The sequence below is a fragment of the Siniperca chuatsi genome, linkage group LG18 (genome assembly GCF_020085105.1).
Source record: "Siniperca chuatsi isolate FFG_IHB_CAS linkage group LG18, ASM2008510v1, whole genome shotgun sequence".
Classification (NCBI taxonomy): Eukaryota; Metazoa; Chordata; class Actinopteri; order Centrarchiformes; family Sinipercidae; genus Siniperca; species Siniperca chuatsi.
The window spans coordinates 23,436,381-23,461,881 of record NC_058059.1 but is presented as its reverse complement, the minus strand read 5'-3'; the positions used below and the strand labels follow the sequence as shown (position 1 = coordinate 23,461,881).

At 39.3% G+C, this 25,501-nt stretch overlaps 1 protein-coding gene across 6 annotated transcripts in view; it reads left to right on the top strand.

The window, feature by feature from the left end:
• The first annotated feature begins 892 nt into the window (after nucleotides 1-892).
• The window catches only part of onecut2 (one cut homeobox 2), a 92,865-nt gene continuing 68,256 nt past the window's right edge, over nucleotides 893-25,501 (top strand). For 2 of the 6 annotated variants that reach the window (XM_044173304.1, XM_044173300.1), the window contains exon 1: nucleotides 897-2,422. In XM_044173304.1, the coding sequence (XP_044029239.1) occupies nucleotides 1,216-2,422 (1,207 nt within the window). In that variant the 5' untranslated portion in view covers nucleotides 897-1,215. The other 4 variants (XM_044173303.1, XM_044173305.1, XM_044173302.1 and 1 more) reach the window with 4 other exon arrangements.

The following is a 25,501-nucleotide window of genomic DNA, read 5'->3' as shown; positions in this document are numbered from 1 at the left end:
TGATTCTGATTCTAAACCTCTGTGGAAGTGGCTGCTTTGTAAGGAAGAAGAAAAGGAAATTTTCCTCAATGTTGTAGACTTGACATTTTTTTGGAGTTGTTATAGAAATAGCTTCATTTAGTGACTGTTGACTGAAGCTTTCAATCATATCACATGATATTCATCAGCAGATGGAGTTTTCCCAGTTGACATGGGATTGTAGACGTTAAAATGAAACAAATTTCGGAGCACTTTAAGGACTTCTCATCTATGGTGTCTTAAAAACAACTAGGCACACTCCGTCTTGTGACGAAGATCATGTGATATGATTGAAAGCTCCGGAACAGCTACTAAATGGGGCCTTGAGGTGAAATTGTTTTCTCAACTGCTGGGTCAAGAAAAAGTCACGAATATTATAGAAATATCATATGAATACTAAACATGTCTTTTCTCTTCAAGCATTGTTGAAATACAGTAACATAAAGTCAGATAAGGACACACTGAAGCGAATATTTGGTTCCACATATATATCTTTAATGATTTCTGATTGCCATTTTAGTGTGCATTTCAAATACTGTCAGAATGTTAAATAGGGGGAAAATAAAGAACAGAACAGAGCAGAGTATGATGCCTTGCACTCACATTTAAAACCTACAGACAAGTCACTGCATTATTTCATAGGAATACTGTACAATAATGATTTTTCGTTCAAATCCCACCCAGAGCAGCGTCACTCTCCTCACCGCTATTTACACCAAAGACGCCGATTGGCTAGCCGGCCCGTCCCCCACGCCCTCTAGATCTTTACCTGCCCATCTGATTGGTCTGCTGCACCATCAGTCGGGTGTGTGACGCCCCTCCATCCGAGCCCGTTCCCCCCCCTCCTCCCCCCCGCAGCAGGTTGGGTTGAGCCGTCGGCTAGGGGACCGTGGACAGCTCCGGTCTGAGGAACAGAGTAACGTAGGAGGAGGAGAGGGCTGGATATGGGGAAGCCATCGCACAGGCCCGTACGATTGAGGTAAAAACACTTTTTTTTTTTTATGTACACACACCGGGGGAAATACACAAAGACACGGAGCTGGAGAGGTCGGAGAACGGGGAAACAACCGCGGAAGTGAAGGAAAAGGGGGAATACGGCTACTGACCCATCCCGGCGCATCAGGGGAGAAGCAGCGAAAGAAAGGAGGAGAAGGAGACCTAATTCCGCTCGACCTGATGGACTGAGAGGACAGATGAATGAAGACTGCCTACACTAACGCTTATAGATGCCTGGCCAAGGACCTGGACGCTTATGCCATGAACACCGACATGACAATGGACGGCATTGGCAGCCTGCATGGCGGGGTGGCGGTGAGCTCCGTGGCCCCTGATGCGGAGCTGATGAGCGGCCATAGCCCGCACCACGGCCGAGGAAGCTCGTCGGTAGCGGCGGCGGCGGCGTCCACCCTGCGGATACACCAGGACCTGGCCGCCGCCGCCGCGTCATCCCGCTCGGCCATGGTGTCCGGCATGGCCACGATACTTGACGGCAGCGGGGAGTACCGGCCGGAGCTGTCCCTGCCGCTGCACCACGCCATGAGCGTGCCCTGCGACACGTCCTCTCCGGGGATGGGGATGAGCGGCACCTACACCACCTTAACCCCGCTGCAATCGCTGCCCCCCATCTCCACCGTGTCGGACAAGTTTCACCACCATCACCATCACCACCACCACCACCAGCGGCTGTCCGGGAACGTGAGCGGGAGCTTCACCCTGATGCGGGACGAGCGGGGGCTACCGGGCATGAACAACCTCTACAGCCCCTACCACAAGGACCACATGTCCGGGATGGGTCAGAGCCTGTCCCCGGTGCTGGGCAACGGCTTGGGCTCCATACACAACACCCAGCAGGGTCTCCATAACTACGGCACCACGACGCACGGAAGCCACGACAAGATGCTGAATTTCGACGCGCACCACACCGCCTCCATGCTGGCCAGAGGGGATCACCACCAGCACCGAGGCCTCGGTGGCCCCGCGGCCGGGATGATGCCGCACCTGAACGGAATGCACCACCCGGGGCACCCGGCCGTATCCTCGGCGGGCCACCACCCTCACCCCCACCCCCACCTCCAGTCTCCATCCCACGGGCCAGTGTTGGCTTCCACCAGGGAAAGACCGCCCTCCTCCTCGGGGACGCATGGGATGAACAGCTCGGGGCAGCTGGAGGAAATCAACACCAAGGAGGTTGCGCAGAGGATCACAGCGGAGCTGAAGAGGTACAGCATCCCCCAGGCCATCTTCGCCCAGAGGGTGCTGTGCCGCTCCCAGGGGACCCTGTCGGACCTCCTGAGGAACCCCAAACCCTGGAGTAAACTAAAGTCAGGCCGGGAGACCTTCAGGAGGATGTGGAAGTGGCTGCAGGAGCCCGAGTTTCAGAGGATGTCGGCCCTCAGACTGGCAGGTAAGAGCAGAAAAACAACAAACTGCGATAACATGCTTGTGTTTTGGTTTCGGAACAAGAAGAGGAATTTAAATCTTCCTCATAAAAATAATCCAAAATTATTTCCCCACTGTCACTAATGGTGTTTTGACTTTTTTTTTATCTTTTGCTGGCTTTGTTTTGGTGTTTCCTCGTGCCTCCTCTCCAACACAGAACTCCAATATAGATGTATGAAATTTATTTAGAATCATTGGTGTTATGATTACCATTGTTGATCAATAACAAAAAGGGATCGATTCGAAATGACAAGGTCACGGGATTTCCCTCCAACAGTCCCCCCTCCCGCTGCACTGTGCAGTAACCCAGATTTTATTTTCCTGTCCCTGCATGTTAGGGCGGAAAACACTACACTTTAACTAAATATCAGTTCATTGTTCTGCTCTAAACTTCACCCAAATTAAGGCTTAAAAATAAAATAGCCAATTAAGATATTTGAAAAAATAAGATGAAAAATGGCAGTGCTTTCCTTTTAAAATAATTCTTTACATTTGGAAATTTTGCACGACATTTAGGAAATAATTAAAATATTAAATATATTGAAGTTTACTTGTTTAGGACCAATTAAATCAAGAGGGTGAAATGTTGACTCTCATCATGCTTTTATTTTAGTTACATTGCATGATTCAGCTGGTGTTGTTACTGTCATTAGCCCGTTAGAGGCTTATAGTATTCTTCTGGTATTAGCAGGGAGAGAGGTGTGAGAAGGCATCCAAAGCAGACAGAGAGGGTCGGGAGAGGATTTGTGTTTGATTGTGAGGGCTTGAAGGGATCAGACAGCTGTGACATAAACATGAAGGTTTGTAGCATCAGTGGGTCTGGTGCCCCCTCTAGTGAGGAACCTGGTTTCTGTCCCAACAACAAGTCTCTATTTTGTTTGCAGGGGACAGCAGCAGCAGCAGCAGCAGCAGGGACTGAGCAAAATAAAAAGGATCAGGTGGCTTTTAGGGATAAGGTTGAGAGTGGATTATATTCAGTTTTTCAGGAATATTTTAACATGAACCGAGTTTAATGTTGTTGTGGGGTTTAGTTTGTCTGTGGTGAGTTTATACTATGATTTGATCATATCTGATGTGCTTAACAGAGGTGTGTTTAATGGCAATTTTGAATTCTGAAAGCCTAATAATACATTCAGAACTAGCACGTTTGAATTTCACATGGTATTCTGTAAAAGATACGAGTGTAAACTAGAGCATTTACATTCACCTGAATTACTGTTAGAGTTTAAACTAATCCGTGTGAAAATTTGTTGGCTTATTGGGATTTCCATCTTAATGAAATATTTTCTTATAGCAGCATTAAGTTAGTGTAAGCCAGTATAAAGATAACATGAGTTCAGTTCAATTTCCCCAATTTATCTTGTGAGTTTTCTTAATCCAGTTTCCAGCTGCATTCATCTAATTTATAGTTTTTAAGCTATAAATACATACAGAATAAAAAAAACAAAACAAAGTAACATAATAAAAACAAAAGCCAAATTAAAATAACAAAGGAGGAGGGGAGCATGTATGCATGTAGGTATCTGGTATGGAGAGAAATGTATGGCTTGTCAGAAAGTGAAGGATGAATTGAATAGAGTTGAATAACCTTATTGCACAGGACTCAAACTGTAAATCATTTTTTGCTTTTGGAACGCGAGTGGATATTGTCGCTATCTTGTAAAAATCATGTATCTCCATAACGTTAACCTTTCGTGAGCGAAGAAAAACATTTTTCAGCTTTGTGGCAGTGCATTTTTCAAAAATATTTGTTGTTGAGAAATTTCTCAACTGACAAAGGAACACTTCTTAAAAAAAAAAAAAAAATTAAAATCACCAATACATGGAGATACAATGTGTTCACTCACAGAGAGTTCCAAAACTATCCATATGTTGTATGGGTTAGGGTCAGGTTCCAAACACCTAATTGCAATACACTTACTGGATACTGGTAACAAATAGATTTGAGCTTTTCTGGAATTACGCCTAGAAGAGTTACCTATATTTTGAAATATCATATCACAATTATTTTCCAGTTTTAAAGGCAGATTGACCTTGCTTCACTATCAGTACATTCACTTTGCTTCGGTACATTTTACTGCATTAAGGAAAAGACTTATTCCAGTATTTAACAATTGTTTTGGCTTTTCACAACAGAGTTGCAATGTGCAAAACTTTTGATATTGGCTCCAAATTTGACATGGCAAACACAATGAAGAAATCTGTATAAAATGCAAAATTTATTAGTGTCAGAACATTGTATATGTATTTTCAGAATCAACTTTTTTTGACACTGGTTGTCATAGCTCAAGATACAAATATAGATATATAACTAAACAAAGTCAACAAAGTTAAACAAAGATTCAATTCTCATTGCACTTTTCCTATAGAGCAGGTCTAGACTGTACTCTTTATAATATATAAGATAAGGACACAAACATTTAGCTATTATGTAAAGACAACAGGTTTGAAAATAGATATATGTATATACATACATACTAGACAAAAAACATACAGTAGGCTATACAGATTAAATTATTACTGAGAGAGTGTGTGGCAGTGCGAGGTATGCTGGAATAAATATCATATGTTACTTTTTTTTAATGAATGGTCATTATCAAATAATGCTTTAAAACAGTAGGCTAATTGTTATAAAGTATGCACTGGTCAAGGAATATTTGAAATGATGTAGTGAGAATTCCGTTTTGAAACTTTCATTATATTCATTGCTGTCAAGTAAGAAACAAGAAGACAGAAAACAGAAGTTTTCAGCTAAACTAAAGGATTTAATGCTCCTTTGTGGGATGAGAAAATTCTCCTACTTCTTTGGTTAAAAAAAAACCCTATAAAACCCAAATATTTCTTTAAAAAATCTTAAAAGCTTAAATCAAGGCTGTTTTTAGAATTTCCTAAAAAGTTTACATTTTGGAGACGGATGGTTTTCACTGGACAGCATTACTTTAAATATAGACAATGTAGTATAACAAACACTTTTTACAACATTTTCATTAAGTTCACACAGTACCTGAAGTGTGTATATATTTCTACTGTATCACTATAATATATCAACAACAATAACAATAAACCATCAGCATAAACATTTAGTTGTTTTTGATATATATATATATATATATATATATATATATATATATATATATATTTATATATATATCCAGGACTACCTGGAAAGCAGTACGGATACTCAGTGAATTATCCTGGTAAAATCAAGGAAATTGAAATTGATTGCTTTAACACCAGGACACGTGATGTGTTCTTTCAAATTCTTTCAAAAATTTTCAAATCACTTTTATCATATCTGCATGTCTTCTTTGGAATAAAATACACTTGTGTTACTATTTAATAAAACATACATGTCAAAATGACAACATATAGAAATGACATATCTAAATTATATAAAAACATAATAAAAATGTACTGTTAATTTAATGGACACAGTTTACGGTGTACCATACCATTCCTAAAATATTCCTAAATGGACAGTTATTATGCCTTATATTCAAATTACTATTCTATAATGATCTTAGAAATTACCTGATTTCATAAAGCATCAATCATTTTGCAGTAATAGGATAAAAAAACTTCACTGATCCCCATGAGGGAAATGTGTTTATGGTGTTTTAATAATGAGTTTATGTAGATCGTATCATATTCTAAAGTCATATATCTGCTTGGTTTCATCTGACACATCCTGGTGTAGTTTCTGATATTTAGTAGGTGCATCATATTACAATGTTCGGTCATAATATCTGTTCAGTATCCTTTAAAATTTTGCTCTGACATTTATTGTGGTTGCTTTTGAAATGAGGCATTATTTATGGTATAAATATAACAAGGTTTCAAGAGGCTGAACAATCTTTGCTGAAACTTTTTTGGAAATTTGTATTCGATTAGCCTAGATTCGGTCAGTAGATTTGGTCCAGCTCAGACCCTCATATTTAAAATTTGTGCACATGTTGATGTGGATGAGATTATCTGTGCGGGATTTGACTGTTATTTCATTAGGGGTACTCTGATTTTCAGGGGTGGTGTTTGATGATATAGGTTAATAGGAAACAACATGAGTGACGGCGGATGGAGGGTGAAGCTGGAGGAGAGCAGGGGAGCATTAATGTCATCTGTGCTTCCCTGTCTGTTGTAAAATATCAGCATGCAGACACACACTGTACAGCCTCGTACTTATACTGCTGTCTGATGGAGCTGTACTCATCTGCTTTCCCTCTGATAATGAAAAACCCTTCCTGGCTGGTGTATGTATGATACTGTTTTCTTTTTCAGTGGGTCTAGCGTTCACGAATCAAACCTGAAATCATCAATAGGGTTGGATATTGTCTAGAATTTTTTTGATACTAGTGCCAATAGTTACAGTACCTGAGTTTGCTACTGATACTAAAATTATACTTATCAATTCCTTATAGGGTGACCAGATCCCAACAAACCAAATGTGGGACAAAGAGTATGTTTGGGTGGGACAATGTGGGGCACCTTACCAATGCATGGTTGTGCTTTCCAAACACCATATATTAACGTCATTCAGACTTTTCTACAATAAACTGAAGAACAACCACATAGCCAACTTAACCAAAGCACTAGGCCTGTTCACTTCAAGTCTTTCAATTCATCCTCCTAACCCAAATCCAACTACTGTATTTCATTAAAAATTAGGCAAAAAATAAAATATCAGATAAAATAAAACCAGATTAATACAAATCAAAACCGATCAGGGAGGGAACAAAAACTAAAATTCAAATACATATTTTCAGTTTTGTCCATCACCACAACTGCAGGCAAGGGTACACAGGCCATGCACTTCCAGCACCATGGAAAGCACGTGGCTGAAACACAAGAATACCACCAACCTAGTACTTAATATTCAAATCTAGCACCACACTGGAGGCCCACAATATTCTATTCTATATTCTAAATAAAGTTCAGTTTACCTTAGATGTTCTTTTTCACTTTCTACTTTTTGTTTGAGCGATTCATATTTAGTAGGTCTACTGTGTCGTATTCCCCCCGTGTGAAATTTAAAAATTACTCAACAGCACATAACTAACACATTACGCAAAAAAAACTTGCTGAGAATCGCCTTCCACCGGCTTCACCCAGTCATAGCAGTAGTAGCAGTTTCACAGTCTTTGTTGTAGCTGCATTTCTTTTTGTTTGTGGTAGTTTCCATCAGATTCCACCTGAATCTGCATAGTGTGTGACTTTGTGGCGACTTGCAGTTTTCCCCCGTTGGCCGTAGCGGAGCAAAGACGGCGACAGGTTAACCTGCACTGACCCCACGTGTGATTGACATCAAACACGGCCCCGTGAAGACAGCCTTCCCTGCTTTCTTCACAGCGATTGGATAAAAGCCAGATTTTAGAAAAGTGTCTGTCCTGCAGTGTTTTGGCTTTTGAAAACTAGAGCCAAAATGCGGGACATGTACTCAATATGTGGGACGCGGGACAAGGGATTAAAATGCGGTGAAGTCCTTAATGCGGGACACCTGGTCACCCTAATTCCTTACCTTGAGGAATAAACAAGTTTTTTTTTACAAAAACCTTTTTTCATTTAAGACATTAAAATACTCAAAAGCTTTCTGATTTACATACTGTATCTTCTTAGTAAGCTAGTCACCAGTTCAAGAGTTTAGTTTTGTTGACTAAAGCTAGGTGCTGCAACCTCGATGCTAACTATAAGACAATTAGAGGTAGAAGTTAACTTGATTTGTGGCTTTATCTCAAACTTTACAAAGTGTTAGCATTACAGACAACTATCCAGTATATATCCAGTATTTGTGCTAACAGATGACCTTCATTAAACCATGTGCTTGTCAAAGACAAAAACACAATTATGTCATTATCTAAAGGAACTGTCTGGTAAATTGGGAAGTCCTCTGGTCAAGGGTGTGTTTAGCCTAGCTTAGCACAAAGACGGGTGTTTGTTGTTTTTTCTCTTTTGGTGGAGCTTGTCTAGCAGTTTCTCCCTGCTTCCAGTCTTTGTGCTAAGCTAGTATAAACATGTACTGGACCTATCTCTATATCATGGAAATTCGACAGTTTTAGATTTGTTAGTCATGATGCCTCCACCATATGAATTGTTTTCTTTCTTCCAGTTTCACTCTGGAACTGTAATTGGTGTCTTGTGGTTTCACGGAGAATGGGTCGATATTGTCCAGGTTTTTACGTCAGAAACATGCATACACATCTGATTGTTGGGATGAGGAGTACATCTTAAGTATATTTTCTAGTCGTTTTAGTTGTTTTCATTTCTTTCTTTCTTTTTTTAAAAAGGCATTACCTTTTGCTCATTTCATCGCTCTCTCTTCTTTCCGCGCTGACTTTAAAATGACTGTAGAAACAGAGGGAGCTTCAATTCCTAGATCAACAACACTACAAGCAATCAATAGAGCTGAGGTCAAAGGTCAGAGCTGCAACGCTCAGACAATAGATGGAGCAAATATTTCCCTGACCCTGAGATGAGGAGAGAGGAGAGAAATGAGCAGCATGCAGGGGGAAGAAAAAAAAGAGAGAACTGGGAGACAGGGTTATTTTTGAGTTTTCTCTTGCTATTACATTATGCACATTCATGTTCTGTATGTTCACAACAATAAAAATATTAATGATAATAAAAATGATGTTGTGAATCCCATCACATTCTTCCCTTGGTTTTTTTAGGTTCTCTGTTTAAGTTTACTTCCTCTCCACTTGTCTCTCTCCAAATCCGTTTCTTCCTCTCTAAATTACTCTCTTGAGGCTTTTCTTTGTATTATATGATCACGTTGGTGTTGAAGATACACAGCTTGGTGTTGTTGGAGGACTGGTTTGATAACCAGATTGGCCGTAGTATCTTGAATGCCTGCTGTGCTTTACCAATGCGTAGCTCTATGTCCTTGTCTGCTCCTCTATTCCTGCTGATGTTGCTCCCTAAGTAGATGAAATGCTCCACGTCCTCTATGGCCTCCCCCCTGAGTGTAATGGGATTGAGTAGTTTCGGGTTTATTCTCATGGTCTTAGTTTTTCCAGCATTGATCTTTAGTAGTAGGAGAGCGTGGAGGTTTAGTTTTGTGCTTCTGATTAATAACTATAATAACTTAAAGTTGTCCCGTACTAATTTCAACATTTCAAGCCCAAATTGGCTCTTTGTCAGGTACAGAGGTATTTGTTTTGGTGTCCACATACTTTTAGCCATGTAGTCTACAATGTTGCCAAAGTAGGTTTGATCAGGTTTACAATGTGTGAATTCAGATTTTTTAAGAAAAAGACAACAAATGGCATACACATTACTAATCACTTTTACATCACTTTTCCTGCGTGCCTCCTCCTCTCCTTCTACCTCATTTTGAATCTTTTTCTTTCCCTCGCCATCCCTTGGACCTCTCTCTCTCTCTCTCTCTCTCCCTCTCTCTCTCTCTCTCTCTCTTTCTCGCTCTCTCTCTTTTGGGGGGAGGTATTATGTGATCGTCAGGGGAATTGAACACAAGAGCAGAGGTAGCAGCGGCCCGATGAATTATTGATGGGAATCTCTGCGTGACCCGCCTCGGTCTTCTCACTTCACTTCTTCTTCACCTCACAGCCGGGTTAACCAGGCAAAATGGAGGGAGGGTGAGAGAGAGAGAGAGAGATGAGGAGTCCATTGTTTGGTTGGAGGACGCTGCCTGCCTGTGACTCAAAGTAAATTATGGATGAAGAGAAATGCTACAAAACGATGCTCAAATCAGTGTTAGAATAGAATAGCACATATAAAAGCTGGAGTACAAATAGGAGCCATGGTTAATTCAGTATATTGTACATTTCCACAGCATTAAACCTATCATTACACCAACATAGTCATATCATACTCACCATACTGCTGCTCTTAGTGTCTCTTTTTAATACAAACACTGTTCTCATTGATACATGAATAAAAATTGCTTTGCTTCTACTTTGCCATTTTTTTTCGATCGCTGTTAAGTTGCTGTCAATGAAATTCAACACTTCCTACAGATGTTTCAAATGAAAAGCCTACCTAAAAGGGATTATGCATTTCGAGCTGCTGGAAGGCTTTTCATGGTAATGAAGGAACATGGCTCACTGATGTGGTTTTAATAGTTTTTGGACAACAACGGAGCTCTATGGCACAGAGGAATAAGATATATCCGGCATTGGATACACAGACAATACTTGTCAGAAGGATACATTCATTGCTGGTTTTGGTCTTTTCATGGGGTTTGTTGACTTTAGGAAAAATATAGAATATCACCAGACTTATAATGTCTTTTAAGTCACAGAACAGCATGAGAAGAGTCCACTGAGAAGAGTCAAATGATGCTGAAAATCTGAATGACTGAACCTAAATATTTTCCATTTTACGCATCCTGCTGCAAGCAGACACACTGCATTATTTATGAGTTGGACTCTGCTTTATGACACAGATTACCAGCAGTTAGTGTGTGTGTGTGTGTGTGTGTGTTGGTTGTGTTTGGTCTTACAGTTTCAGACTGTGGGAATACAGTTTGTGTCCGTTTTCAGGGTTTCTGTTCTGACCTCCTGCATATTCTCAGGCTGCTATCGATCTGTAATAATGGATTTCAGGCTGCTGAGAGGAGACTTCTGATGTTTGTTTGTGTGTCAGCGTGAGAAGATTTGACAGAAACTGTTATCTCTGTCCTATCCTGTCAATAGCAGTTTTGGAGGCTGGAAACTGAGACATGACAAAGTCTGTTTACAGGTGTTGGACAGTACTGCTGCATAAGTTGTATAAAGCCTTTTGTGGCCCTAGAGGAAGCCCTAAATGTCCTCAAGTGATGTCAGTTGAGTCAGCGTTGGCTGGGGCAAGTTTGAAAATCTGGGGGTGTGGAGTTAGAAAGAAGTGAGCTTACCAGACCTCTGTAGCCCACTCATCTGCTACCTGTTAGAGGCTCCATTAGGCTACATTATCCGCTACTAGCGTAACACACCCAAATCTCCGAACCATCTAATGTGTTTTGGAACGCACTGACAAATGTCCTATTATGTTGGTTAGGAGTGAGGACTTGTTGCTACTTTGTTGTTCATGAACTCCGTCATAAAAGACTCAGTTTCTTCCTGGTATTAACACGCTATCTGTATCTGGATGAGGAAAAAACATGTTTATGTGGGTGTAAATTGCTAGGGGTGTAACAGTACACAAAATTTCAGTGTGTGGCATGTACCTTGGTTTTAGGGTCACGGTTCGGTACGTACTTGGTACAACAGGGAAAACAAAAACATTTAGAAAATAAAATTTTTGTCATTTATTTTGAAAGATGTAAACCTTCAACAGTGGCTGTTTGGCCTTAATTCTTACTCTAACAGTTAAGACACTCAAATGCTGGCAAAAAGAAGAAGAAAAAATAAATAAATAACACACATTTATCAAATCTGCAGTGATAGGCTGCTTGGACTAGCCTTACAGTCTGTTTTTGTCTTGTTCCGCTATTCGTCACATTCGGGTGATGCCGCTGTGTATCCACAGACATACCTGACTTCAGATGAACAATGTCGGCATACAGTTTGACACTAGTTGTTACCCATTTTCGCTGTAACTAACCAGAGAACCTAAACTAATGCTCCCATACAGAGGATCTAAATGTCATGGGAGGATCCTCCAGCTCTGGTTTCTCATTTGTGTTTGCCATTCGGATGGCAGTGACACTACTGACAATGACACTACATGAGCTTGACTAACCTGGCTAACCGGGCTAACACGACTAGCATGCGACAGCTGAAAGACAAAAACTGGTGCGCTGCCTAAACTTTCTGAGTAAAACTTGCGCTCTAGAATTTCTGTTCTGCACGCGCGAGTAGTAGACATAAATAGACTATTTTGACAACAGTTGTTTGGGTCACAGGGCGTACTGAACTGACAAGGTTGCATACCGAACCGAACGCCCTGTGCCGAACGGTGCGGGACGAATACACATACCGTTACACCCCTAAAATGCACTCAGCATTTATTACTTATTATAATTGCGATCGGATCGTCACACATTTTGATCAGCCAGGTGTAAATGACATCTGTACAGTTTGACGACAATCTGGCTCTCGAGGCTAAGCCTTAAGCTGTCTCTGTTAGTCACATGACCCTCGCCTTGCCCGTAGTGGTGGTCCCTCGAGAGTATCCCACATTGCTTCCCTTGATCCATGACGATGGTTGTACAATTTGCATATTGAGATCTGATCATAATGCAGACAGAATCAAGATAACAAGAACACTAAATACCAATTTTAAAGCCAAAGGCCCGAGATTAAACGTTATTATCTCGATAATGTATGCAGATACAGATTGCAGTGGAATACCCGGAGGAGACTAGAGTCACAAGGTTTTGACCTGACTCCAGCAACAGCAAGTTTTTGCCTCTATGTCATTCATGTATAGACACTGACTGCATTCATTCAGCCAAGCACCAAGCTCTTTATCAAATCTGTAAACTCCAAACATCAGCCTTGCGTGTTCAGACTTTCTACAACCTTCACTGTAGCTCCCAATAAGAAATTCAGAGGAATAGCGTAGTGATTTTTTGTTAAGACTGTCCACACCAATTATGGTGCCCAGGCGGTGTTGGAGCGGTAGAAGTGTTGCCAGGGCCAACTGAGTGGTTCGGGTTCAGAGGAGAAAATGGTCCTGTCGCCGCTTTATTACGGCGATCAAATCAAACGTGACACCTGGACTCTGAGCTCATCGAGGCAGAGCGCTCAGAGAATACACACCGCGCAATTAGTCAGAGCTACACAATACTACACACACACACACGCCAGTAGGGAGCAGCAGGAAGGACAGGAACAAGGGGTCCATATCAGTTTATTCACATAATTTACCACAATTTCCATAATTTACTTTGAAAGCAGTACATTAGTAGTAATATCTCACCACAGTGATACTGTTAAAAACTCGTCTCTCTCAAATTAAAGACAACGTTTCCTATACAGGACTGCTGTGTTTTGTGTGCCCCCACCCCCCGGAAGAGAATAAACAATCCAGAAGTAATTTTTCTCCATCAGTCTTTGTCTCCTTCCACCCCAGCCATCAACAGACACTCTAAATGCTCAAGTTGCTGTTTTGTAATGTAAAGCATTGCATTAATCCAACCTTGTAGATCACTCGTCTATTCCAAACTTGAGTGTGTGGTAGCCAGCGTATAAAGAGCTCTTGTAATCTGTAGAAAAAGGCATGTGATAAACTTACTGGAGGTGCTAACCAAGGAGCTAACATGGATGACTGATGACAAAATGCTTTTAAAGAAACAGACACTGTCACAGAAAAAAGACACATTATAATCAATAATTAGCTGCATCTTGATTGGCTTGTTGGTTGGTTGGTTTTGGATGATTCAAAAGTAGCAATTTTTCTTATCTGAAGCCAAATTGTTCTTACTTCTGATGTTTATTTAAAATTGTTTTACAAAAAGAACTTGAATTCATCACACATGAAACAGCATTTCACATGTGATGAACTGACATAAAGGCACATGTGGTTTTCTGACATTTCTCATATGTAGGATATGTTTGTAGTTTTCAGGAGCCTCTTGATTTGATGATGATGCATGTTAAGGGGCTTAACCAATAAACAATAAAATGTGTTCAGATTTGTTCAGTGATCCAGTATGTATTTGCTCAAGGTGTCCAAGGAGTCTCAGGTCCAATCAATATTGGAGACTCATAGCAATTTAGGTCAGACCTGAACTACAACGGAGGTGGACAAGAAAGTCTGGATCTAGTGCAGAGGCTGATCATTTATTTACAATATGTCTAAAACAGCACAAGGGATAAGGTTTGTTTGTTTTCTCTGGTTTTTATGTCTTCTTCCTTTTGAAATCTCTTTTTCTAGCTCTTTCTATCTTTGATTTCGTGTTTCCATCCTCTCGTCCCTCCCTCAGGTTCATTAGTATTGGTGTCACAGCGCTGCTGAAATAACTCTGTCCGGAGACGTAATAAACGTCGACAGGCGGGACGGACCTGTCAGGCAGCAAGCGGGGTTTATGGTGAAAGAAAATAAATGCAATTTCTGATTTGACCTTTTGTCTAACCAAAATCCTGTATTCACTTCTGAGGATGGCAAACAAACATACATAAATATAGCAATTTTAATTCTATAGTTTAATTTAGATTACTAGTATTTAGAAATTAATAGCAGTAATAATTATCATATAATTATTATTATTGTTGTTACAATATATATTCATATTATAACAATAATATAAAAAGAAAACAAATTAACAACAACAATAATGACAATACTACTACAAATAATAATAACAACAACAATAATAATAATAACAATGTTTCACAAATTACTTACCAAACTTTTTTCTTATTTTTATCTTGTCTGTGATATGTTTGTCTGCTGTTTCAGCTGACAGTTCTTTGTATCTGACCATAAGGGTATTGGTTATATCGGTATATCGGTTATAGATACACATCAGCACATTTACATACAGAGACCGAACACAAACAAGGAAGTGGACTCACATTCTGTTTGTTGTCCTCCCTGCTCCTGTCTCTGCTCATGTTGTTTTGTTGTTCTGTTATTTTGGTTTCTCTCTGTGTCTGGGAGTCAGTGTGTTTTTCCGTGTGTGTGTGTGTGTGTGTGTGTGTGTGTGTGTGTGTTTTGGGCTCGGCCGTGCGTGCGGATAGATAATGTGGATCGATGGCTGTAATCCAGAGCAGATTAAAAGAGCATTAATACTGGCAACGATAATGTAAACGGTGCGGACCCAGATCTCCATTGATCTGCAGGAACCTGATCCAGACCAGTTCCTGGAAGAGATGGGGGGTGGGGGTGGGGGTGGGCAGACAGAGAGGGGCAGAGAGAGCTGACATTATACAACAGAGACAGACGAGCTGTATCTGAATGGCTCATGATAATAATGATAATAATTATAATAATACTAATAACATGGACACTTTAATGTGCATTATATGCATTAAATAACTTAGTAAGTGAAAGGTATTAGTATGTCAGTAAAGGATGCAAACCATCCCATAATTCAACCCTGTCACCGGAAAAGAACATTGATATTGGATGGGTTGCACTTTTTTCTTTTCTTCTTGGGATGATATATAAGTTTCTTTATCTCACCTACATAGTTTGTATTTTTTTGTTGACCTTTTGTCTTATCATTTGTACCGTTTGTGCTGATTAAGTCCAAACCAAACCAAAAAAATGACCAAGAAAACAAAGCACATTTTGTAGGTCAGCTTGTTCCTACCCACCTCCTGCAGATTTGGTGGTAAACGCATTAAAGGTCAAAAGTGAGCTTTCCATGTCGTTTTTGGTAATAAAGCAGGTGTAGGTGCTTTTTCACACCACTGTAAATACTGTGAAAGTATCAAAACGCTCAATCCACGGAGAAATGCACACAGCCTGTATTCAGAAACTGTGCCCATCGCCCAACCTTTTTTTCTTGTTTTAACTTTATTAACAACACAATAAAAAGTGGTCATTCATTCGCTGAGCTAGAGCTGGAGGTTGTTCAGTATGTCTCGCAGAAAGTGCTTTTTCGGTTGTGAAAGAAAGTAAAATATTTTCTGGTTTTCCCTCTGATGTCCTCCAGCTGCTTCGCCACAACTCTCTGTAATTTAGTTTCCTGATGGACAGATGGCTTTACTTGTTGCTAAAGTAACCGCTAACTACTGCTAACTGTAGCTGCCGTTAGCTCAGTTAGCCATGCAGCTAGCCGTCCTGTTAGCTGACTCTGCCCAGACTGGGAGCTCAGAGGACAGAGGGAAAACCATAAAATGTTTTTCCATAAAATATAGTCCAGTTTCAGCAAAATCAGTGAATAAAGTTGTGTTTTTGTACAGTAAGCAATGAAGCCCGGCCCCCAGAAACACGACACTCTGGCAGCGTCTATCTTTTTTTAAACCTAATTCTTGTCTCATTTGTGGTCTGATAAACAGTAAATTCTTCAAATTCAGTGCCCCATATTGCTAGTTTCCAAGCTACGTTACTGTAGCTGTTATATGCAGTCGAGCACACCGACAAGAGGATGAGGCTGTGCTCACAAGCACTGGTTGCTGCCTAGTCTCGCATAGCCAGACCTCTCTCTCTCTCTCTCTCTCTCTCTCTCTCTCTCTCTCTCTCTCTCTCACACTCAAAACCTAACACGGCAGTGGTGGATGGCCGCCCACCATTGAGTCTGGTTCTGTCCAAGGTTTCTGCCTGTTAAAGGAAGTTTTTCCTTGTCACTGCCGCCAAATGCTTGCTCATGGTGGGATTTGTTGGGTCTCTGTAAATAATTATAAAGAGTACGGTCTAGACCTGCTCTATAGGAAAAGTTCAATGAGGTAACTTTTCATTATTTCTACATCAGTAGATCTGAAAATATCAATAATAATCATAATGATATTTATAACATAAACCAAAATAACTGTTGCAATATAAAACATAAACAACAGTAAAAACAACAGAAATATGTACAGAAATACTTTTTTTATACTTTTATTTACATTCATGTATACAAAATCTTTGATCTTAAAATATAATCTTATTCTTTTTTTTAAGTGGGGATATTTAAGGAACATAAATAGAAACAACTCAAATCTCAAGAATGCAGGTCAGCGTTTTTTATAAATAAAATTGAATTGAATTGAATTGAATCTCCACACTTAGGGCTGTGCCAGCTAGTTGATGCCCCTCGGCAGGCTTCCGGAAGTTGGCCAGTCAAAAGAAAGTGGCCTTTTAGGGAGGGGGCCTTAAAGAGACAGGAGCTTTATCGACTTGTTTCAGATAGAGGATGAACTGAGGGGCTGCATAAAGGGCCAGTATAAGATAAATAAGGATTTGTCTGAACTGTGAATCATGCAAAACTACTCAAGTGGAGTCCCAGAATAAAAATATAAAGCTGGAAATGAGCATAAGAGGTCCCCTTTAAAAGCAGCCAGTTTGATGTTTATCAGACAGATGGATTTGAAGGGAATCCTCCTCTATTTGATTGTGCCACATAACTGGATTCATTAAGCTGAATCTGTCTGTTATTGGATTATGTTTCATATTGGATGCATGAGATCCAATTGTAGATATTACGGCCTTTAATGTAGACAGGTTTAGCAGGACAGAGCAGGCAGAAACATGTTGGAGAAAAAACTAAAGATAAAGAAAGAAAATAAAGATAGAAATAAATAATAACAGGGAATAGAACAGAAAAGAATGAAGTAAAACAAAAAGTTAAACCAAATAGTAACATAAAATTTATTTCTATTAACAATAAAAAAGATACACAATAAAACTGGGTAGGAAATTCAATTCAATTCAATTTTATTTATATAGCGCCAATTCATAACAGAAATTTTCTCATTGCACTTTTCCTATAGAGCAGGTCTAGACCGAACTCTTCATAATATTAATTACAGAGACCCAACAAATCCCACCATGAGCAAGCACTTGGTGACAGTGGCAAGGAAAAACTTCCTTTAAGAGGCAGAAACCTCGGGCAGAACCAGACTCAGGGTGGGCGGCGATCTGCCGCTGCCGGTTGGGAGTAGCAGATAATGATTGAGTATGAGTTTGGGGACAGCAAAGATACATACGGTGTGTATATATGTGCAAATGAGTAGAAGCTATTTATACACACACACACACGCACATTAACAGAAGAATTTTTTTTCTGTTTCAATTCAAAATGCCGTTATATACTTCAAATGAATTGTTGCAGTTTCACATCACTGATTGAGAGATCTTTTTCTTTTTTGAGTGCATCATAATTATTATTAATTGTTCCATGCAATGTATGTGTTTATTCATTTTGTGAAAGAGCAAAGAAGTCTACAAATGTATTTATTTACTTAATTAACAAAAGAGGGTAAGAAAAATAAAATACACTATATGGCCAAAGGTATATGGATACTCTTTACTTTGTGTGTCCGTCTCCTTAGTCTTTCATCTTTGAGCTGCTTCTCAACTCTCAGAGCAGGAAACCTAATCAACTTGTATCGCTTGCCGCTGATCGTTTGGAGACAAACACAGCGGTGAGTGGTTTGCCAGGATGTCCGTTTATAGCTGCCCAACCTCCTTTTGATCAATCACTGATTACAATACAATCTATTGATCAGAGAATATTATCTTTCTGCCTGTGTTTGTTCTCTGTTGGAGCTGTGTGCTGTGAGACTGAGCGCCGATGGCTTCAGGCTGCCAAAAAACATCACTGATAAGAAAAGGTACTGAGAGGCCGGTTAACTCATCATCTATTAGTCTGTGTGTGAGATGTCCAAACAGAGCTTCCCTCTGACTTATCCTCACTGTCAACATTTAGCAGGTTAAAGGTTAGTGAATGTTTTCCCTGAAGTTTTTAAAACTTTCTCCCCAGAGACATTTGCTTTTATGAAGCCCATGCATACTTCTAATGTGTTATACTGGGCTTATAGCAATGTATAATTATAGTTATAAGCACTCAAAAATATCCATAATGCATTATAACAATAATCATAACACATTATGAAGCCCAAGCCTGTGCTTATAGCAATGTATAATTATAGTTATAATCACTCATAAATATCCACAATGGTTTATAACAATAAACATAACACATTATAAAACATTTTTAATGACTTATAAGGTCAAGTATCATAATACTTCATAATTGCCGGCCTCTCACTGACATTTCTTTGGCAAGGATCATAGTGTATCATACTTCTCATAGTTGTAATACATTATAACCATTGTATAATGTATTATAATCACTGTTATAATGCATTATAAAATGATTATGATGTATTACAACTATTTACAACTGTAATATTTGTATATTAATGTAATATGTATATTTTTTTTTGGGAAAACATTATGTTAGTGAAATGTAAATGTCCGTCATTCAGTTGTTCATCAAAACGTGTCAAATTGGAGTACTCAATTTATGTTATGACCAGTGGTGGACAAAGTATTCAGATCGTTTACTTAAGTAAAAGTACTAATACCACACTGTAAAAATACTCTGTTACAAGTTACAAGTACTGCATTGAAAATGTTACTTAAGTGAAAGTATTTAAGTATAATCAGGAATGTGTACTTAAAGTATTAAAAGTAAAAGTATTCAATGCAGAAGGAAAAATGTCCCCTGTCACTGTTATACTATTATATATTATATCATTAGATTATTATTACTATTACTTACTAATGTAAAAGCAGGATTTTACTGTTGTAGTTGTTTGAGGTTGTTCTGCTGATTATTTTCTCCATTAATTGATTGATTGTTTGGTTTGTAAAAATTCTGAAAAAAGTGAGAAATGCTATCACAATTACCCAGAGCCCAAAGGGACACCTTTACAATGCTTGTTTTGTCCAACCAACAGTCCAAACGTCAAAATTATTACTAATGCATAAAAATTATTAAAATGATTCAAAGGAAAAGCAGCAAACCTTCACATTTGTGAAGCTGCAACCATGAAATGTTTTTAGATGAAAAATGACGAACAAAATAGTTTTTTATTTATTTATTTTCTGTCCATCGACTAATTGATTAATTGATTAATAGTTTCAGCTGTACTTAAATATTAACCTGTTGGACATCATATCATATTTTATAAACTCTTCATATGTTTTGTGTGTAGAAATCTTAATTTGCTAACTAGTAACTAAAGCTGTCAGATAAATGTAATATAGTAAAAAGTACAATATTTCCCTCTGAGATGTAGTGGAGTAGAAGTAGAAAAGAGCATGAAAAGAAAATACTCAAGTAAAGTACAAGTGTCCCCCGCCCCCAGAAAGAACAATATTTTATTTAGGTCTATGTTAGGTTGTAAATTCCTCACGTTCAGACATTTATGTCCAAAGACCTTTATTTTGAAATTTAATTCTTGAAATTATGGGTTTGTTTCCACTTCCTCCTTTTTCCTCCCATCGTCGTCTGCTATGTTTCCACCATTGCTGTATTATGAGAACTGGATACCGGACCCCAAAATGGCGCCTATTTATTCCAATGTGAATTGCTCGCCTGGCGCTTATGTCAAAAAAGTTTTCTAACTTCCGAGTTTACTTCTAGTTGTATGTGGCCCACTGAATATGTGAATAGTGTTTTTCCCACATTCCCCATTAACCAGTTTCTGCTCTGCCCATAGACTTTACATTGTGATGACATCACAGATTATTAAATAGCTTTTCTCAGCTTGAGGAAAGTTTTACAAATATAAAACCTCATAATAGAAAGAGTCATAATTGACCTTGTTTGCAGTTTGAGATGTCCTGTCAACAGTTTTACAGACGTCTCTTTTATAATGTTGGCCTGTGGGGAAAATGCTTTTTGTGCCGCAGGGGGATTTTTCGTTGCAATACTGGCGAGTGGCCACGGAAAAAAAAAAACTGGCTGCAAGTCTGAGCGGCGGTGCCATAGCCAGTTCTTTTTATACATCCATGGTTTCTACTGGTGCAGAAGTCACTGACAATGTAAATTGTAATATTACTGCTATAAGGTTCCTGTAGCACAATAACTCGATTCTCGCTCTGTATTTAACGACATTGCACTGCCTAGTCGATGTTTTGTATGTATTATACTGCTGTAATGTTGGTAAAGACTTGTTTCAGTAATTAGCCTGTTCGGTAATTAGCCTCGCTAAGTGTTAAGCTAACTGGCTAGCCTAGCTAGCTTGCCCTGTATTACTGTGAACACAGTTAACGTGGTTTCAGTGTGATATTATAGCAATACTGGTTACTGCAACATTTGATGAGATGGTGAGATGGAAGTTTCAACATTTCTGAAGTCCCAGCTGACATTCGCAAATACCTGCTCAAACTATACACACAGGATATTTTTAATTAGATCTGATTCATCATACAGCGTTGTCCATCTAATGAAGTAACTGTAGTGAGAGGCTAAGGATAAGTAGAGCAATGATAGAATGTAAAATAGAGTACTCTATTGCTATAAGCACAGTATAACGCATTATAAGTATGTTTAGAATGCATTATAATGCATTATAGACATGGGCTTCATAGAAAGTGTTACCGAATGTTGCCATGGAGTCAGTGGCTGGTTCCAAAATTACTCCCTATTTGCTACATTGTGCTTTACATTTACTCTCCGCCATTTTATTTAAACCTGCAATAACTGAACTTTTGTCAGCTTGAGGGCAGCAGAAACAAGCTGTGAACACAACGCTTTATTTGTTGATTTAATTAACCTGTTAGCAAACGTTGCTTATTTACACATTCCAGCAGTTACAGAGCAACATTACTATTTACTTGGAGTTGTGTTTGTGTCCACCTGATGAATGAAAGTCCAATATTCACTCTCTTTTAGCTCTGTTTTTGGTCTCTACCAACTCTTGAGGGAAATATCTGGCTCTTTAGTGAACTAAAATAGTAAAATATTGGTTGATATATTGGAAAATATTGATTATAGCAGCTTTAAGTATCTGAATCCTAGGTGTAAAATATAGGCACTATATGGTGCCCTCAAAATTTTCCACAATTTGTACACCACTTTTTGCTTAAAATCCCACAATCCCCAAACGTTTTTTTGGCTGTTCTCTTTTGGAATTTCGGATACCTTTATCTCCTTGGGCCTCTAAAACCCTTAAGATGAAAGGAAAGGTAGAAAAAATCACTCTTTTGGTGGACTGTCCACAACCCATGTCCACACTAAATTTAATTTTAGAGGTCCAAAAAAGTCAGGCACCAAAGCTCCAAGGGCTTGATCTCAGTTCAGTTCATACATTATTCAACATATATAAATTGGAGAGAACAATCAAATAATGCGTCAAACTGTTCAGAAAGGGTCAGATGACAATTAACAACACAGATAAGAACAAGAACATGATAACTGTACCTGGCTTCATAACTCACACCTTGCTTTAATTTTATTAACAACTTATATAGGTATTGTTGTCATTGTTGTTTTATTGTAAAATAAATGTCTATTTGTTTAGCAACCTTCCAAATTGCTGAATAGCAGATGGAAAACTTAAGAGAAACAGAGCTGAATGAGACTAAATGGAAAATGAGAGAAGAAGACAGAAAGAGAGAGATGGATGACATCAAACTCCTCTGAGGCTATTTCCTCATCAGCTCAATGACATCACTGAGCCACCAAAGGCTGTGATTGGTCAATCCGTTTCTCCTGGTAAACAACTAGAGATACATTACAGTGTGTGTGCGTGTGTGTGTAAGCGGGCAGAGTGACCTTTGTTCGGTGATGTCACCACGGACCGTGTGGACATACAGATTATACACTGATAAACTATCTCTCTGCACGCACACACACACACACACACACACACACACACACACACACAGATTCAGTGATTACACACTCTGAGTACTAGCTCTCTCTCTCTCCCTTTTTGTTCCATCAGTCATAGAAACAGATCTATCCATTTGTCTGTATATGTGATGTAGTGCAGGATGTACACAATTTAATATCACTAAAAAACAGAAACCCATAATTTTATACTCTAAAACACCCTTTAAACCCTTCATATTAGCACAAAGGTTGAATGTGGATGAAATAATTACAATCCAGTGATTAAGGGGTTTAACTCCTGAGTTCAAAGGATAAGGCTGGTGTTATTCTATATTTTTCTTATTGTGAACAAATGCTATAAAAAAGACCAATGTGTTTTTCTTTGTGTCCGTCTCAATACTTTCTGAATTCCCTACCCTGTCTGTGGCACTCAGCCCCAAGCGCATTGGTTCCTACTGAAGATGTAAATCTTTAAAAAACAGCTCACAAATATATAGTTTTATTTTTAAGAAAGGCTCAGTAATTTTCTAAAACAGCTGGGCACTGTAGTTTTTAGCTAATCTTACTCAAACCTAAATAGTGCAGTGTAGTAAACAGTGCATATGTTGGACACTACGTTCAGCAGTGGATTAATACACATTTGGTGGTTTAGTGAGTATTTACAGCAGCAGGACGGAGTGCGTGGGATTGAATTGAATCTAACTGTATGTGTTCATGGTGTGAAGGAACATGTCACCCAGTGAAACAGTGTGGCTCATTGGTGTGTTTTTGGACAACAATGGAGCTTTATGGCACAGAGGAATAAGATATATCTGGCTTGGACAGTATTTGTTAGTAGCATTAATTTAAAATCCTTTAAAATCTGTACATGGTCTGTGGTCTAAATCTAAAGCAAATAAAAAATTGGGCATGAAATACAGCAATTTAAGGTTCTAAGTTCATAATAAAGGTGGGGTATGCAATTCTAACTTTTTTTTTGGCAAATTCAGCAAATATCGTCTCATGGTCTAGCTGTCCGTTCCGTGTGTGCGCTGACCGAGCCACACAACACTATTCTAGGTAACATTAACTGACTTGCCCACGGACATTCAGCTTACTTTCTATTGCCAAGATATGCTGTTGTTGTGATGTTAGCTATAGTAGCAGGAGAGTTGTGAGTATCGCTATCTGAAGCTGGTTTGCTAGCTCTGGGAAACCATCTCGTCCACTCTGGCTGTTAGCTATGCAGAAGCAACTGTAGGGGCAGTTGGCTAACCCACAACCTAGCTAACACTAGTTACATAGAGAAGCGAAGTCCCTCCCCTTCCGGTGGACCACCATGGAACCTTATTTTGGAAAAAATATGTACAGCAGCAGGTGGCCCACAACCACAGATCCAGTCTCTGCAGCTCCGGAGGCAGAAATACCTGCTGAAAGCGACAGAAGGATGGAGGAGAGAAACGAAAAAGCACAAAACTACGGGAGAGAGAAGATGTTGAGTTAGTAACATGCAGTAATGGGATAAAAATGCATACATATGGAGAGGGAGAGAGGAAAGAGGTGCATCATGGGAAGTCTCCCGCCAGTCTAGGCCTATAGGAGCATAACTAAGGGATGGTTCAGGACTCACCTGAGCCAGCCCTAACTATAAGCTTTTTCAAAGAGGAAAGTCTTAAGCCTACTCTTAAATGTGGAGATGGTGTCTGCCTCCCGAACCCAAACTGGGACCTGATTCCACAGGAGAGGAGCTTGATAACTGAAGGCTCTGGCTCGTATTCTGCTTTTGGAGACTCTAGGAACCACAAGTAACCCTGCATCCTGGGAGTGCAGTGTTCTAGTCATTAAGAGCTTTGTAGGTGAGGAGAAGGATTTTAAATTCTATTCTAGATTTTACAGGGAGCCAGTGCAGAGAAGCTAATATTGGAGAGATATGATCTCTTTTCCTAGTTCTTGTCAGTACACGTGCAGCATTCTGGATCAACTGGAGAGTCTTAAGGGACTTATTTGGGCAGCCGGATAATGAGGAATTGCAGTAGTCCTGTGGGCCTAAGGGTCTAAGCAACACAGAGTAGCTTAAATTTCTGAGTTCTCAGACCATTTTCACAATTGAGAATGACTTCCGGATGGGAGCCGAAATGTCTTGATTCTGAAAACAGTGTCCAGATGACTACGACTGAAACCTTTTCTACGATAAAATTAGCACCATTTTTTTGTGTGTCTTGGACTTATATTGGACAACATAAGTAAACTGAAGATGTAACTTTGGGCTCTGGAAATGGAGGTGACAGGAATTTGCCACTATTTTGTAACATTGCAGAGGCTAAACAATTAATTAGTTAATTAGAAAAAAAAAATCAATATCAAGAAGAACATTAGTGCTGCCTTATTTCTCAGCTGATATACACTCTAATACTGTATTGTTAAAGGACAAATATTCTTCAGATTCATGCTCTCAGCTATTTCTGTATGTGTGTGTGAGAGAGAGAGAGACACAGAGAGAGTGTCTTCAGTCTGTTCTTCCATTTCCGGTTATCTTCTCAAAACGGAAAGAGGAAAGCATTGTGGTGCATTAAGCACAGCCACGCACACACAGACACACACACAAGCTTATAGTGGAGTGCTGATTGCAACGATGCTGTGTGTCTCTATACATCTGTGTGTGTGTTTAAGTGCTGAGATATGATGCATCAAGTGTGTTTGCCAGGCTGCAACGCCAAGCTTGAACATTTTATGAAGTCTGCAGACTGTAATATACTGCAGTATTCCAACTACTAGGAAGAATATCAGGGTTTTTTTATAGCCATGTATTCATAGTTTTGGCCATCATTCCTCTCAGTTATGATAACTTATGAGTTACTCACCAGCATTATTGTAAATGCATGGGGCTTTGTATAATGAGCTGTCAGAAAA